This window comes from Mya arenaria, chromosome 7 (genome assembly GCF_026914265.1).
Source record: "Mya arenaria isolate MELC-2E11 chromosome 7, ASM2691426v1".
NCBI lineage: Eukaryota > Metazoa > Mollusca > Bivalvia > Myida > Myidae > Mya > Mya arenaria.
The window spans coordinates 44,895,387-44,913,210 of NC_069128.1; the positions used below are offsets into that span (position 1 = coordinate 44,895,387).

The 17,824-nt window shown below is 32.2% G+C and overlaps 1 protein-coding gene and 1 pseudogene across 2 annotated transcripts in view; one reads left to right on the forward strand and one right to left on the reverse strand.

The window, feature by feature from the left end:
- Positions 1 to 3,917, forward strand: part of LOC128240323 (uncharacterized) — a 62,358-nt gene extending 58,441 nt beyond the window's left edge. The window contains exons 9-10 of one of the 2 annotated variants that reach the window (XR_008262142.1): positions 1,094 to 1,749; positions 2,031 to 3,917. Coding sequence is in view for 1 of the 2 variants with exons in the window: in XM_052956922.1 (XP_052812882.1) it covers positions 1,094 to 1,220 (127 nt within the window). In the remaining variant the exon portion in view is untranslated. Of the gene's footprint in view, positions 1 to 1,093 lie in introns of both variants that reach the window. The other variant, XM_052956922.1, reaches the window with a different exon arrangement.
- A 3,398-nt stretch (positions 3,918 to 7,315) lies between these two features.
- LOC128241172 (uncharacterized) lies at positions 7,316 to 10,155 on the reverse strand (annotated as a pseudogene).
- Positions 10,156 to 17,824: the final 7,669 nt, after the last annotated feature.

Consider the following 17,824-nt stretch of genomic DNA (forward strand, 5'->3'; position numbering starts at 1 on the left):
TTCGAACATTTGCTTGAATTAAAACCGACAACAACAACAGCTCGAACATAAATAGGATGTTGTATCAATGTTACCAAATATCAATATTGTTAAAAACGACCTTTTAACTGTAAGCTCAATAAATGGCCGCGTAGTATTTTGGTTATGTACTAATGCCCTGTCTAATTTAAAACTGCTTTCGTCATTATTTGATGCATTAATAAACGTTCAATAATTAGTTTTCACAAAAAGTTTGCACAAACAAAAAAGACTGAATTATAAACTATAAAAATGTGCGTTAAGTGCGTTCACCCCGTCCGTTGGGTAGCGGCGGGGAAAAATCGTTTTTTAAATGAATATTTAGAAAAATACTTATTAAACTCTGAAAAGAAACTTTGATTTCATTTGCTTGTAACATGTTATTTAATTCCACCCTTGATCAAAGAAATATAGTTTTCTATAGACTATAGTTTTACTCGTGGATTCGCCACTCGTAAAGATATGTTTTTCCATGAAGCTCATGATATAAATTACGATCTTATACTGAATTGAACAAATATCCTGTTTGTCACTGTCACAGTTGCCGTGAAATTTAACATTGTTGAACACTGCAGCACTGAATTCAAGAATTTTCAAAAAATAAATAAACTGCAATGCAGCTCTTTTGTTTAAATGCCTAAAAACATTTCCCCAGTACTCAAGCTAAACAAGTTACTGATTTATACTGCTTAATTAAACTTTTTAACTACGCAATGTAATTGAAATGAATTCTTATATATAATGTAGAATGTAGACAAATTTGAAGTTGTCAGGAACAACTATATGTATACAAAAGAACTAGTTTGATTTTTTATTTAAACGTTGCATTTGAAACAAAGTTCAAGTCATCCTATAATACGTTGTTTATAAGTATGAGTAACATGTATTTGTATATTATTAACGTTACTATTCAACTAATGTGACCCGCGAGTCCTTCCTACATGAGTGTGACCTCAGATGTTACCTAATAATACAGTGTCTATATAGTTATAGTCTACCGTGAAACTTTAAAAGTTGCATTTTGTTTAATACATGTATATAATTGTGTATATATGGCGTTTAATTCTATTCTTAGAGGGCGGATAGCATACGTTAAATACACACAGACCTTTAAAGCGAAACTGGCTGCGAAGGGCATTACAGAGGCGAATATAGATCTGACGGAGGAGCTATACGAAACCTTGACTGTTGATGGTCGGTAACTTGCATTAGTGTTATGTTGTCGAAATATCCACTCCAAGTGATAAAGACACATATTCAAAAAGGTGCATGCTGCTATTGTATTTAGAATGTATATAACATGGTATGCCAATCTAGAATCTTTCTACAGACAATCGAGATTGCTTTTTGTGCATTTAGTGAACTTTGTAATAAAAAAGCTTGTCTAAAAGAGGGATAGTTAATTTTAAACCGAACTCTTCATCACGGCATTGATTTGGTTATTTTAACAGTTTTGTCATGTTTACATAAGATGTACATATACTTATAACTTTACTACCAACTACATGAGTCATTTTATGGAAACTTAATATTTTTTTTGTTAAATATGATCTTAAATTGAATCAATATAATATATTTATGCTGATTCTTTTAACTTAGTTGTGTGTAACCTTCGCTATTCGGCACAGTTTTTTGGAGTTTCTGGTAAATTATACCACGAGGCTTTTGGTTTCCTTTCTACCGTAAATTCAGGTCCTGTTTGGCCTTAGATGCTTGGACGTTTACAACAATGTATGTATTTTAAACTCCCTGACTGTTGTTATAAATGTCTTGCTTAATTCGTCTTGATATTTTTTTATAATCGTCATTTTTCTGTCGAAAGCATTCGTACTCAAAACTTTCGTATCATTAGAAAAATGTTTATTTGTTAGATTTAATCTCTTTAGTGATATGGATTGTACAAGACGTTATATCTTCATTGAGATGTTAAGTATACATTTATCATGAAAGGCAAAACTATATGTAATTTAATGTTGACATTCTAGTGATACATTCTATTTGTATATTTACAGTTTTTACCACGCACACACACAAACGTACATGTGTTCACCAAGACTGGAATAAACGAAGTTAATCCACCTCTCGTTTTATATTTTCCACCTTGGGAAATGGTTAATACTTGCTGCGAGTATATTCAGCATATATATGAGGCAGTACAATATTGATTCAATTTAAGATCATATTTAAATTTAATCAGATCTTGATTTTTTTTATTTTTTTTGACAGTTTTTTTCTCATTGTCTCATTATTGTAAAATTGATGTAGTAGTTTTCATATCGTTTTACATTTTAGAGAATGAAATGTGATATCCTGTAACATGATGAATATTGCTATATGTATATAATATATACATATAGCAATACTTGCTATATGAATATATATTATATATTTTACTTTAAGTATTGTAGTATATTAAATATGGTTAATTATTTCAAGTTCAAATATGCTCGAAGCTGCGCAAAATTATAATATGCGATATAAGCGGAATTTACAGACGAAAGAAAAACAGAGGCGAATTTAAGAGTCGTCTGTATGTTGTTCATGGTAGTATGTGGATAAATTTTTCTACTAATTAAGTATTATTGTTGAAAATATCTCAGCGTAGTGTAACGTGTTGTAAACGATGTTTTAATGAGATGTTAATCTTAATATGTTCTAAAATTAGAACAGATAGTTAGTATTGTTTTAAATCGCAATTGCAAATTATTACATGATTTATTGGTCATCAATACACTTGCAGCTAAGTCATATTCCATACGAAGAAAAAATTGAAGCCAAATGTCAGAGTTTTTGTAATTCCTATTGTTTTATCTATACTGCAAAACATTATGTTAATGACCAATCTTCTTAATCAATCAATCAATCAAGCATAATTAAAAATAATGTTGGTTGTTACAACACGGTACTAGCATGATATGGAGTCAGAAAAAGACACTATCATGATACGTATTATTCAATACGGCGTGCTGTAATTTTACTGTTGGATATGGAAAAGGAATTTGATAGGCATATAAAAAAGGTGCATTCCTGCATACAAACACTATCAAATCCAGTAGTCAAACACCTTACTGCTGAAGTCGTTTCACTGTAGTAGCCTCCCTACCTTAATTACACAAAACTACGTAACACATTCGAATTTATACGCGCATTTGACAGATGGCTGTAAATTTAAATCAAATTGAAACCGAAAAATAAAAAGGAATAATTAAATAGGCAGGTATATAATAAATGGAATATTACGATAAAACGCTTTTCTGGTGACCTGTATCACGTCTCGGTTGTTGAGTAAACATGTATCCGTCTCGACCTGCGGTATCAACAGATACGTATTTACACGCCAAACTCGAAGTGATACAGATCACAGGAAAAGCGTCTTATCATAATTTCCCCTATTTATACTAAATGAAATGCATGTATTATCGTGTATACCACTTTCAATTTTGATTGCAAACGTCAATTATTTAAGTACGATTCTTTTTTACATAAGCAAACATATATTGTTTTAATCAAATATACTATACATTTATCAGCTACGTTCAGTCATAATACTGTTATAAACAGTTAAGTTAAGAATAGATATCAGTAAATAATTTTGAGGTTAATGTACAAACTATGAAATACAAAACAAACGTACTGCTATGCAGTTTAATACAATATAGATTAATTGTATAATAGAAGATTAATTTTATCTAATCTTAAATTTTACAATTTTGTTTTGTATGTGCTGCAAGTATCCATTTCAGTCGTATAATATCACTATATGGTATTCAATGCTTGTAGCTGTTTCATAATATGTAGTCATCGCTATACTTTGTTTGCAACAAAGGATGTGAATTATGAAAATGCTTTGTATTACTCTGTATTATATCTGTATTATTATTAGCATTTGTAATCGGAAAATAAAGACTGAAAAATAACACATGGTTCTCTTTCAACTTCACCTTGAAATTGTTTTTTATAACACCTAATTGTTTTTAAGATATGCGGCTTATGTCTTACTTGAAAGATCAGTATCTCAACGGCTTGACATGCCTTCCTCCCCCTGTTTCTTATCTACACATGTAGATGCATTATAATAACTTGTATACCAGGTTTTAATTCCCAATCAAAAACAGGTGGTATTAAAGACAATACCAAATACACTCATTTTGCTGTCGAGGCAACATACTAAAACTGGTCGACATCGGTACTGGTAAAACCTAGAACATCTTTTATCGTTTTTTCGGTGCATATTATAGGAATGTGAAGTATGAAAAATAGCTGGGTTATCTCCTCCTTATAAATCGGAGTAATAATCAATAACCGGATCAACAACCGTCTATATCAGAACTATGTCAGATCAGCTTCATACGAGGCTTGAACATTAGACATAGGTGATGTCGTACGAATGGATTGCGGATAACATTAACAACTTCCCGTACGAATAATATGTTGTGATGATGTGATGATATGTCACCACTTCTTCCACTACAAAGAAGACAACTGTACTAAACTGTACCAAGAAAATGGAGTTACCCCTTCAGTATACAAATATTAGTTTATGTCACATAAAACTTTGAAATAATTGTCTTTATATACAAGCAAATATTTCAAGCACACATGTATTATTTAATGTAGTATTTTTTTTGAAATATGTGAGATAGAACCAGACGACTCAACATAACATTTCACATTACTTGTGTTTATTTTAATGAAAAATGACGTTGCAAAGCTTTATGACTTTATCTAGTTTTTATTTTAATTTAAACCCGTTAGCAAAGATATGTATAATAATTTGCAGAATCTTGATCAACAAAATGAAGTGTTTTCCTTATTTTCTAATGTCATGACAGAACAAAAAAGATAAATAACGAGTTACAATAATCAGCAACTCTAACACCATTCAAATAGGTTTGAACTAACATAATACATCCGTACTTGATTTTCTGAACAAAAAGATTCAGTTAATTTTGCATGATCCGGTCGACCTTTCGTGACCTTTGTAGGCGGAGTTTGACAAGAAAGCAACGCTCTGAATGGGCGCTGGTGAATCACCGTGCGTAGTGATCTTACCACGATCTATAAATTGTTAAAGTTTCGAACTAGAAACCATCGAAATCGGTAGCTGGACTGGATATGTGGATGGGAATGGGAATATGATCATTCTGGCACAAAAATGACATTTTGAGATATTGTAACCTTTATGATGCCAAGTATTTCTAGAACAAAAATCCAAAGTTTCCAGACAAAATTCACAAAACCTAAAAAAATATAGTACTTTTCGTAACACGGGTGTAGAAATTGAAATGAACAAAATGTATGGTCTAATGTGTTAATTTAGAATGAAATATCCATGTCACATTAATATCATGTCAAGGACTATTTACATATAACATATAAGTTTTAACATAGAAACAATAAGCACTCATTGTTTGATTACAAAAGTTAATAAAAAGTTCAAAATTTGGTTGCTATGGTAACTATTGATAAAGCCATTTTCACTCATTTTCTACATGTTTACCAAAAAATAATGTTATTCATAAAGTTGTGTTTTAAGTAATTGACTTTTTTATGATACCAAGCAATTGCAGAAATAAAATCTGAAGTTGCATGTCAAATATTAAAAAAAACAACAATGGATATGGAACATTTTGTAACAGAGGGATTAAACACAATTTGAACTAAATGTTGGCTAAATCTGTTCTTATTTTGAATGAAGTATAAAAGTCAAAATATTAAAATATAAAACTATGTATCTTTACTAGAATCACATAAACTGCAAAAGGAAAATAACAAGTATATATCGCTAATGTCCATAGTGATAAAGAAACTTACAACAAAGGTCATAGCAAAATTCAGTTGCTATGGTTACTTATGAAAATGCTATTACCAATCATTTTTGAAAGTCTGCATAACAAAGAATTATATCTTAGTTAAATTATTTATAGTTATTGACTTCTTTATGATACTAAGTATTTTCAGAAATTAAAACTGAAGTTTCAAGTTAAATTTCAAAAAAGTTCAAAAAACATATGAAACATTTTGAAACACAGCGCTAAAAAATAATTTGAACAAAACTGTTCTAAATTTGAATACAATATCCATGTCAAGATATTTAAAAATTTTAATTTGTCTTTACTAGTGTTACATAAACTTCAAAATTAAAATAGCAAGTACACATTGTTAATGTCCATAATGACATAGAAATTGGCCACAACGGTCAAGGCAAAAATCTGTTGCTATGGTTACTAATGAAAATGCTAATTCCAATCATTTTTGAAGTCTGCCACAAAAAGATGTGTTCCTAATATACAATGCCTTTTAAGTTCTTGGCATCTAAATGATACCAAGTCTGTAAGATATAAAAACCTTAAGTTTAAGTCATTTTTGTACAAAGAAATCATAAGAATGATATGGATCATTCTGTTACACATTGATAAACAGTATGAAAACAATGTCCATTATGTTCTTACTTTAAATGCACTATCAATGTCGAAATACTAACTTTACTGTATGTTATAGCTAACACATTAACTAATTCATAGAGATAAAGAGTACACATTGCTCATTTATGTACAAAATGACAAAAAGAACTATGGAAACAACAGTCTGTTGCTATGGTTACATGTGATAATGCCATTTTTTGATCATTTTTTTCAAATTTGCCACAAAAATTTGATCTACAATCAACATTTCACCAACAAATGAGTAAATGACAATACTTAATTCATTGAGATGTCATTTTCAACTGAAGTAATAATTCTAAAAAATGCATCTTCTTAAATTGTCAAGTCACATTTCGGTAATTAATGCTAAAGGCCTAGCAAGTGATTAAGGAAAAATCTGCACATTCTCTTTCATTTGCGAAAAACAGAGTTGTAGTTTGCAATGATTTTGTAATAAAAAACACTTCCACAATGCAATGCAACCAATCAATAATATTAGTAATACACAAAAAGCAAATATTCTTTCTCGTGTTTCAAATGGCAGAGATACATATAACTTAATTGCGTTAGTCTTTAGATGTAGAGGATATTTCTCAAGTTGTTCAATACAAAGCTGATTAAACAAGTGTTTTCTGTCCAACCAATATTAAAGGGACTTTGCAAGCCTATAACAATCTAAGTAAACAATTCCAATAAGTTATTTTTCATTTCCTCTCATATTCATATAAAACCTACTAATGTGAGTATTTAAAGTCCTAAACACATCGATACTACAAAGCGTTCACATTTTCAACACTATTCATTATTATGATGTCATGTTACAATTAATTACACTTGCTTAAAATGTCATTTATGACATAAGTATACTTCCTGGCTGGTTTGACAAACATATCTATGCAGCACTACATTTAACCAGTCCACATTAAATTAACACAGAAGGCTATGTTTGCGTTTACTGCCTTTCGGTGTGTCATTTTTGCCAATATCAACTTTGACTTTCCCCATAGTTGGTTTAGGGCATACTGCAGATCTTGATGACTCATATCTAAAGAATGGACCTATAGAATCGTGAAGGTACCATTGACGTGCAACATCTAGGCACGGTGCGTGCTTTAGTTCAGGGAAAATACCACATTCTGGATTCATCCTCAAAAGATTAAATTCACTTTCTGATGAATCTACAAACTCTTTGCAAACTACAACTCCTGGTTTCTGTTTGATACATAGAAATGGTGGTATTTGGTGATATTCTTTAGAGTTTTGAAATACGTATTTAGGAATGATTTCCAACTGTGAAATGTGACTGGCTGCTGAGGGTCATTAACCAGCTGTGGGATGTTGTGGCCAGACTTTGAAGAGGCGGATACTGTTTGGGCAATTTCTTGAAGATTCTCGGCATTACAGCATCGCCACTTGACCTTCCAGATGCCGAAGTGACAGTCAGGAGCAAATTTGGTGTGCCCAGCCAACATAGTGTTTAGTGTTACACTCTCATGCAGTCCTGAAAATTGTAGGAAGATCTGTTTAGTGTAAATAAAACGTATCTATATTCAAAAAAAAAAAAAACTAAGGAAATTATTTTAGCTATGGTATAATAAAATTTTCAAGACATATAAATCTTACAATAATGGAGTGTTTACATATATGTTTATTTAGTTATAACATATCCCTTATATAAAATTACTGCCAACTATGCTTTAACTTTATCAAGTTCAGCATTTTATTAAATTAGAGCACTGCTTGCAGGTATCAAGGATGTGATTGATTTCAAAAGTCAGCTCAATGCACAATTCCTTAAAAAACAGACAAACAATTATTAACAGATTAGAAAACTGACCTGTCATAACACGCCACATGGCATACCAAAGCAAAGTGTGGTTCTTGTTTTGGCCAACGGCATTATCAAAATGAACCTGGAAAATTTAATACAATCTTTTTACATATTTGAGCTTTATGCAGTACAATGTTACAATGAGGGACACATTTCATAAGCCATAGTTGAAACTAATATCCAATTGTTATCAAGCATCGAATGTGAAATGGAAAAAAAAATCTGAGTAAGAATGTGTTTCATGGTGTAATATATGTTAAGTTTCATCATCTATTATATTCACTATTGATTCTCATAATCTCTTCTCAGCAATAAGGATGAACTTTGCATAGGCTGTTAGAACCTTTAATCCATATTTATTCTATAGATAATCTTAATGGGTAATCATTTTGAAGAACTAAATACCTCAGCATGTTTTTCACCGACGCCAAAGTGCTGAAAGTAGTGGTGGGCCATGCTCACGACACTGTCGCTTCCTTTCCCTGGCAATTCGGCCTCATCCACAAGATAAAATGTCTGTTTTCCTGTTAATAAATATTAATTGTTAAAGGGACTTTACACCAGATTGGCACCAAAAAAATGTTTTTTTTCTGTAATGAATCTCAGGACAATTATTTAATAAGATGTTTTACTTTTTGATATTATAATTGTAAAAAAAATACCAAAATGTTAATGTTCGATCCGTAGTTGCCAAAATTGCAGTCCAGTGTTGTATTCACTGTGCTACGAAGGCTTACTCTAAACCTTTGGAACATTTAAGCTACATACCCAACTTGGTAATATCACGTAATAACATCCACAAGCCAATCACGCATAAAAATGAATTCTACTAGGTATACCTTCTTAATGGTAAAATACGGAAAAACTGTGAAAACTAAATTATTTGTAAACTATGTGGTACTTCAGTTAGTTTTAACTGTCTTATTCTGTTACTCCTTGTTTAATTCCAAGTGACATCTAACCATAAAAATTTACCTGAACCTTCGGCGCACATGCCAACCACTTGACACTTTCGTGGGGTGGCGAAATATATCGGCCCAACTTGTTGTGCATGATGTGGATAGTGAACTTGCTGGGCAAAATCCCATGAGTAGTGGTAGTGCACATCTTGGCTACATGGTTCAGCACCTTTAAAGACAATAATTATAGCATTTAAAAAAAAATCAAATAGTATTGTAATTTATGAAAACAGGTGATCCGACCGCTATTTAGTAACTTTCAAATGATAGTAATATACACTGTATCAGAAAATGTTAGGGTAAATAATAATTAATTGTGGCACAGACAAGTGTACTCAGAACAAATATTTTTGATCAATATATTAACATATAAATCATATTTTGGTTTTGGAATGGCTCTAACCTTGTGAAAGAATTTCACTGCTATAAACATCTTTGCTTGCAGCAGTTAACTCCTTGTACTGCTCTCTTTGTTTTTTTTGCAGTGCTTAGATGAGCCTCGTACTCACTTACAAGTTCATTTTTATCTTCATCACTTAGCTTATCTCAATTTTACACCAAATTTTAGGCATTTAAAACAAAGGTCTGTCGTTGGCTTTGCCAAGGCTATGTGAGGGCATAGTTCATTCCAAATGTTTCGAAATGTTTTAAGACACACTTGTCTATAGCCAGTCTCAACAGCACTTTCCTGATATATTTCATGAATTTCAGAAATGTTAACATCAGATGGCAATAAAAGAACAGTCTGATTTGGGCAATTAGGGAGCCGACCTGGCAATGGCAAAGCATTGTCTGTTGCATAATTTTCAATAAAGGTTTTCAACCTGCTTCGGTCTGTAAAGCTAAGGGCGTTAGCTGGGACCTTGTGCTTATTCCCATGAATTCTGGGCTTTATCCCCTCAGAATCCAGTGATTTTGCCATTATTTGCAAACTGCAGTAAGATGTTGCATGTGCAAAAATAAATGAGGTTTTACAGATTTTGTGTCCCATAAAATAATACATCTGCGATGGTTTCACACGGGTCTTTTGTGATTTCTTATTGGACAATATGTTGCCAGTGGTAACTCTATGGGCAAACAAAAGACTCTTAATAACAAGTTCTCTTTCATCATTTGAAAGGTCCATGCAGTCTTGTCTGTAAGCTAACAGTTTTTCAAAATCAACTACAGATGAGCATGGTTTCCAATTATATAATCCTTTACATCCACATGTTTCTGCTCGCAGTTTGTTTACATTATGAATCTCCTTGACATCTTCAGGTCTTGAAGTACCATCATAATCATTTGACAGAGTAAGTACATCATCGTTGAAACTAGTTTCAGAAACATCATGTTCACTATCAGACTCCTGTTCATTGTTTATTTCACAATCAGAATCATCATTATTTATAAAACATGATGAAATTGACCTTTCATCTGAATCTTTTATATTTTGACTTTGAGATGACTGCACAAGTTCATTGAAATAAAGATTGTCAAGTTTAAGAAGTTCATTTGCAAAATCTGGATCATCATTTTGAATATATTCTATGTCATAAGGTACCGTCGAGGCCTGTGACAACGTGAACTGACTCATAGTTTATTTAACATTTAACCTTGGCGGTCATTATCGGTTGCTAACAACAAAACATATTTTCCAATAGGTGTCGCAGAATTCACTTCCGGGTTTTGTCAATCACTTTGATTGCCATGTGAAAGTACTGTCAAATTGCATTATCAAGCTTACAGATTGTGTTATACTGATTAAAATAATCAATAAATGATTAAATAACATTTTATTTGCACTTATTACTTGTAATTCCACAATCTGAACCCAGAAACGTTGAAGTTTAACACCGGATGTTCCTCGTGATAACTGGGAAACGGTGTCTCGGTTACTGCGTTGTTTGTCAGAATGTGAACAAATATCGGTTATAAACAACCATTTCATGATCAAGCATATTCTGATTAATGTTTTTTCGTTTCAAAAAAATAAAATAATACTGTTTTTATTTCAAAAACGTCTCACATCATCGACCAGAAATGTTTGCACCTTACCGTCATACAAACGTAGTTACCAAAGTCCAAAAGCCGAACAGCTGACCAACTCTTTCGGTAAATTAAACACACGTTAAAAGGTTATGATCAACTAAACGTCAATAAATAATGTTGCATTGGGTTTATTGCTGAAATTGACGTGTTTTTTATGTTGACAACAAATAACTAAGTTTTAAGCTCGAAAATACTATGAAACATCATGGGGAAAAGAGTGCGCGATTTGATTCTCGCTTTTTCTCGTTATTCACGTTAGCGCCACAATGATCAAAATCGCGTTCCCATCAACATATGATGTATTTTGAAGAAAGTGTCCATTTTGCCAAGCTTCCAGTAGTATTGGAGACGAGTGTGACGATTACTATCTACTTGAATGCAGTGCACTGAACGATAGCAGAAAGCAATTTATCGATATTTAATACTATGTAAATCCAAATGATATCAAATTTAAATATTTTATAGATTTAGGTAACAATCAATTTAGCAAATAAAGAAAGTAACGCAATCTGTAAACGAAATATTACATACGTTGTCAACACATATATACTTACATGCGAACAGGATGAAAAGTTACTTTAATCTTATTGATATCACAAATGTGTGTTCCATGCAATGTCTCTCCCATAAAATTTTGCTTTGTGTATGTGTATATTGCAAGTCTTCTTTTCCTTTCTTTTAAAATATCCGCGTTTCTTAGAATATATTCATTTGTCTCATATACTCATGCTGTCATGTTTTAATGAACTGGGTTCTTCGAATGAACTTTGAAACTTTGAATTATATACATGTATTCCATGTACATGGAGTTTTGTTAGCTTGTTATTGATACCTCACTCCATAGCTATAAGTGTCTTAGTTCCTGCGTTTAAGATCATGTTAATAATTGAACAGCGTACGATGCACCTGTATAGGAGCTACTTACCTAGTTGAGGTTTTGTAATAATGCACGAACTTAGCATATGATTCAAGAATATAGCTTTCTGTAAAAGAAAACGACCAAGTATAATATAACTAAACGTCTGAAAAATATTGTTATCTAACATTTGAAACATTTCAAGTAACAGCAACTGGCGATATGGTTAATAACATTTGCATAGATTTGCATTTTAGGTAAATTCTTTATTCTAAGAAATAAACTGTCAGTCAGTATATATATATGTTTGTTATGGTTAACTGATCGCATTGAGGTAAATGAATCAGTTACAGTCCCACAACAAAGGTACTTCTGATTCATACTCGAACGTGTACGGTAGTTGAAAATAATTTAATGATTACAGGGCAAACTACTCAATATATCTCTTTAATCACATACACTCTAGTTTCCTCCCCTCATCAGTCTTCTAACCTAGATACATACTTAATATCAAGGTCATATGATATAGTTACGCTGCGTCATAGATTAAACCGCTTATCTTGTGCAAATATAGAGAAACTAGTACATATTTACCGTATTTGTACATTTTACATTCGCAATTACGTTATATGATGGTACAAGTTAATAAAGATTTGTTTAAACTGCATCATGATCTTTTTTTTTGTTTTATTTGTACGGCTTAACATACAGGGATTTATGTTACACCCAGTGTACAACATTAAATACTGATTTGGATATAAACGCTTTATTTAAGATAATCAATGTCATAAAGCAGATAAGTAGAATGCAATCTTACTTAATCTGTATTAGGCGATACCAGTTTACCTTAGTTTTGTTCTGTCAGTATTTGAACTGAATGAGTTTATACCGACTTACCTTGGTTGTGTCATCTCGGTTATTCAATACTATAAGGCCAAGCCGACTTACCCTAGTTTGTTATGTCGGTAATTGAACTGTATGAGGCCAAGCCGATTACAGTGTATGTGTGTCAGGTTCAATATAAAATCGGCAAAATCGGGCAATCAAAATGAAACAAAAGTCCAGACAACAATATGCGTTATAATTTACCTAGCGTCTTTAAAATATATACAGATTAATCGGCAATGAAACATTTAAAGACACAACTGAACACAAAGTCATTTATTACTAAGGTAGTCCATTTTAATTAGAGATTAATTAATTACTACGCTGTCTAGATGAATGATGATATGACCGGTAAACTAGTTTATACATTCATAACTTGGGTTTATTGGGTAGTTTGGAAGACAAAATTATATTAGCACAACTTAATTTTAGAGTTGTTGGACATTTTAAGACAGAACTGATCGTTTGCGGAGGGATATACAGAAGACGTAGCACTTAAATGATCATATTCAGATGTTTCGCCTTCAAAATATATTTATATAAGCAGCAACATAGCTGGCGATCCAGCAACTAGTCAACTCTTCGGAGCACTAATGACCTCAATTCTGTATTTTTGGGGAATATGCAATTGATCAATTAAGTTGAATGGATAGTAAAGCAGTGGTCAGGTTCTTTTCGTTAATCATGTACTTTTCATGATTCCGTATCGTAAGCAATGTACGTGCGCATGATTGATGGGACATGTATGATTATGATAAATTCAATATTTTATCCATGAAATATGTCACCGACATCATCTGTGGCTAGTTTCCATTCCGTGTATAATCTGAATATATCCTTGTTTAGTATGATGGCTGATTTCTGCGATTTCAAGTTTTCCCTTTTTCGCAACAAAAGGTCGAACAAACGAAAACTTGCCTAGTGGTAAGGGCGAAAATGTACAAAGCGGCGGAGCGAATATAAGCCAGACTGCGAAGCTAAAACTGTGATATTATAATGATGCACACTTTGTCCCCGCAATGTGGCGCAGAAGGGCATTTACACCAATCGCTTGGTGCATTTTCGTCCCTCAATTTGCACATGAGCGCCCCAACACTTTGATCTTTTTTGCTGCAGAAAGGGGGGAAGCTATTACGTGCTACTTTTATTTCACATCTTTTATCTTTTAGTAGGCAAGGGCTAAACGGCATCGAGACAAATCATTCCGCTGTATTTATAAACCTTTGCAATTAATAATATGTACCATTGAACGACAAAATGCATTACACATAAATAAAGCCAGGACCACTTACCCACGCAATTATTGTACTGCGTGCTACGCTATCGACGCCAATTTCTCCGGATAAAGCGCGTTTTATGATCGGTTTTCAAGAACTACTATGTACAGTAACATGTAAATGCTAAACGTTCTAAAGTGCCAAAGTTATGGAGCAAAGTAAGGGAAGCAATCATTTACCCTGTATGTTTCATTGTATAATTAATAAATGAAGCTCAATAAACTAAACCAAATATGTTTAATGTGTAAAAAATAGATTTAATATAAAGAAACCTTTTTTGTTGTGGACATTCATAAAAAATGACTTCTTTTCATTTTCATTCTTGGTTATTCGCTGTAAAGAAATTTTACATTTGATATCTCAATAACTGTGTTTTTGTAACAAATTCGTCAAAAAATAATCAACGTTGGTTTAAACAGTACTTATTTTACAACAAATAAACATTTACAACCTACACATATGATAAATATAACTGAGAAAGCCATTGGCTTGTATGGAACCTCTTTTCTATTTTCTGTAAACAATATTATAAATAAATGAATTAATTCCAGCACAACACGTATATACTTTGTAAATTGGTATATCGATAAAGAAAATGAAATAATGAATTATTAAATATATTAAACATATGAGAAACTATATATGTCAGTATAAATATGGTTAGAGAGATAATAGGTAAGCATTAAGAAGCTTATCCTTATGACAAAGATAGTTGAGGATACAGAAAGATTCTAGTGCAATTGAATTCCGATAATCATGTAACTAAATTACACATTTATTATACAAAATGTATGCGATTGCGTTGCAAATGTACTGTAGTAAGCCGCTGATGTATTTCGAGTTAAAGTAAAATGAAGGGGCCCTGTTTCTTATTGAAGTCATATATTAACAACAGGTAGGAAAGGAAAGTGAGAAGAAGATGGAAAGAAAAGTTATAAAGTCGCCCATCTCAAAGAATCGGTGTAGGCCTTGATGGAAATTTAACTCGCAGTAGTAATTAAGGAACATATGGGCCCCGTTTTACTAACATTTCGTAAGTTTAACGTAAGTTTCCACGTACATTTTCAACTTACGTAAATAATACGAAATACGTACGTGCGTTTTACTAAATTTTCGTAAGTGTAAATATTTGCGTAGGGGTAAATAATGCGTAACTCTCCGATAGGAGGTAGCACGCGCGCACCTGTCAAAAAAAGTAAACAATCGTCTGCAACAATGGAGCCGACCGCAAAGCAGCGACGTAAGGTGAATTGCTCCAGGGCGGAACAAGATATTTTAAAGGAAAGTTACTTTGAGCTAACCTCAACATTAGACAATAAGTTCTGCCCTGGACTAACTCATGTTGATAAAGATCGGGCCTGGAAGGAAATATTGGAGCGGTATGGTATTTTTTAGTCATAAACAACAAAACATCGGTTTGTATTTGAAAGATAAATCTCTTATGTTTAGTTTTACCAATAAATATATATTGCCACAACAATTTTGACTGCCAGACTGTGGGAGGAACCCCCCACCCCCACCCCGAAATATGAGTAAAATAATTAAATATGTTATAAAAATACATATTGAAAACTCACTTGAATTTCAGAGTGAATGCGCAAGGCGTTTGTGAGAGGACACTTGATGAGTGCAAGAAAAAAATCAGTGACATAAAAACTGATGTGAAGAGACGAGAAAGGAGGAGGCGTCAGCTTTCAAATGTGACAGGGGGTGGGCCAGCTCCGAAATTGGAGAATTGGGAGGATAAGGTAAAATAATCATTTAAACAGTTTTCTTTTGAAGTAAACACAATAAATGGGGTGCTTATGAGTTGGCCCACTATAATGCCATCTCATGTATTGGACACAATCAAATGTAATTAAAATGGATTATAGGTTATGTTTCTGGGTGGCTCTTACTTATATTTTTCCCAAATTTGATAAACGCCTATTTTGGCCTGATTTGTATTTTCCCCAAAGTCAACCTTTTTCCCAATACGAAAGGCACAAGCGATAAAAATAATTCCAAAACAAATCACATATTTTTCAATCTATTGTTATATAAATATTTGAAACAAAAATGAATTTTACTGACATGAAAATGTTTTTTGTGTACAGGAAACATAACTTTAATTTTGGCCTTAGTTACATTGATTTTGTTACAGATGATTAACCTGATTGGTGACTCAGCGATTGGAGGCTTTGCTGGTGTTGATACCTTCTTGATGAAGAGTAAGTGGCCTTTTTTAAAATTTGTATCACCACTTACTGTTATTTTATTTACCACATACTTTCTGATCCAAAAAGGTATGTGACCTCAGCATGTAAAGGGTTAACTGTTAAAGTGTTATTCTTGTTAGCATTATTGTCATTAATGCAAGCTCCAGTAATATTATGTTTTATCACTACTTTATTTATTAAAGTTGAATCAACCTACACCAATGAAACATCATCCATTAAACCTGCAGCCACTGAGCCGTTTGAAGCACTGGCAGCCTCTGAGAAACCATTGCCGTACATCATATCAGTACCATCAAGGTGCCACTCTTCAAGAAAGGTAATTTTAATAAGGTTATCATTGGATGCACTTCTATTCTTTGGATATTGCATTAATTATTCAATTGATGCATTCAATGAAGCAACATCAACATTATTAAATTATAATAATCATTCAATTGTAATCATTTGTTAGTATAATATTTATTTATTCCATATTTCAATTACAACTAGTCAAGAACTTACATTTACATTAAAAAACCAAATTAACAAAAATGCAACAAATTACATAATTGTTTATTCACATTTAGTGCACCAATGGCAGTGACAGAAGACAGCGGTCAAATAGACAAAGGCAGAGGTATTGTAGTATTTCTTAATTAAATATTCTCAATCTGAAATAAAACAATATGATATGCAGTATCATTTTTGACTAATTATTTGAGTTATATTAATAATCTATGAATAATTCTAATGCTATTTACATCTTCTTTAAAATAACTGTAAAACGAATAATTACATAATAATTTTGATCAAGATATTCTTTTCATTTATTGCAGCTGCTTGAAAAATGAAATCACATTACTTTTCAGGTGCAGATAGCATTGAAAATCTTCTAGTTCAACAGAATCAGCTCCTCAGTGAAATACTCCAACAACAAAAAAATACTAATGAGTTAATGATAAATTTCTACACTTTGAAGGCATAAATATATGACATGAATACTTTATTTTACTCCCACCAAATAGCGTTGTGAGCTATATTGGAATCACCTTGTCCCGTCTGTCCGTCCGTCCTGTGCCATTGGGACAAGTATACTTTTCTCCATTACTCATGTTTTTGTGTCTTGTACGGAGCAAAAATTTGAGTCTTTGAGATATTGCTTTTAAACTTTTTATTGATATATATCTTGTTAAGGCCAATTGCAGTGCACAAGAACCATACCTCTGGGTGCACTTTTCTTTGCGTTAATTGCTTTGTTAATGTACATAATTATTTTTTGCCCAAAGTATTTACTTGTTTAAAGTATTTTAGGTATTGAACATTTATAACTTAACTTATACCTTT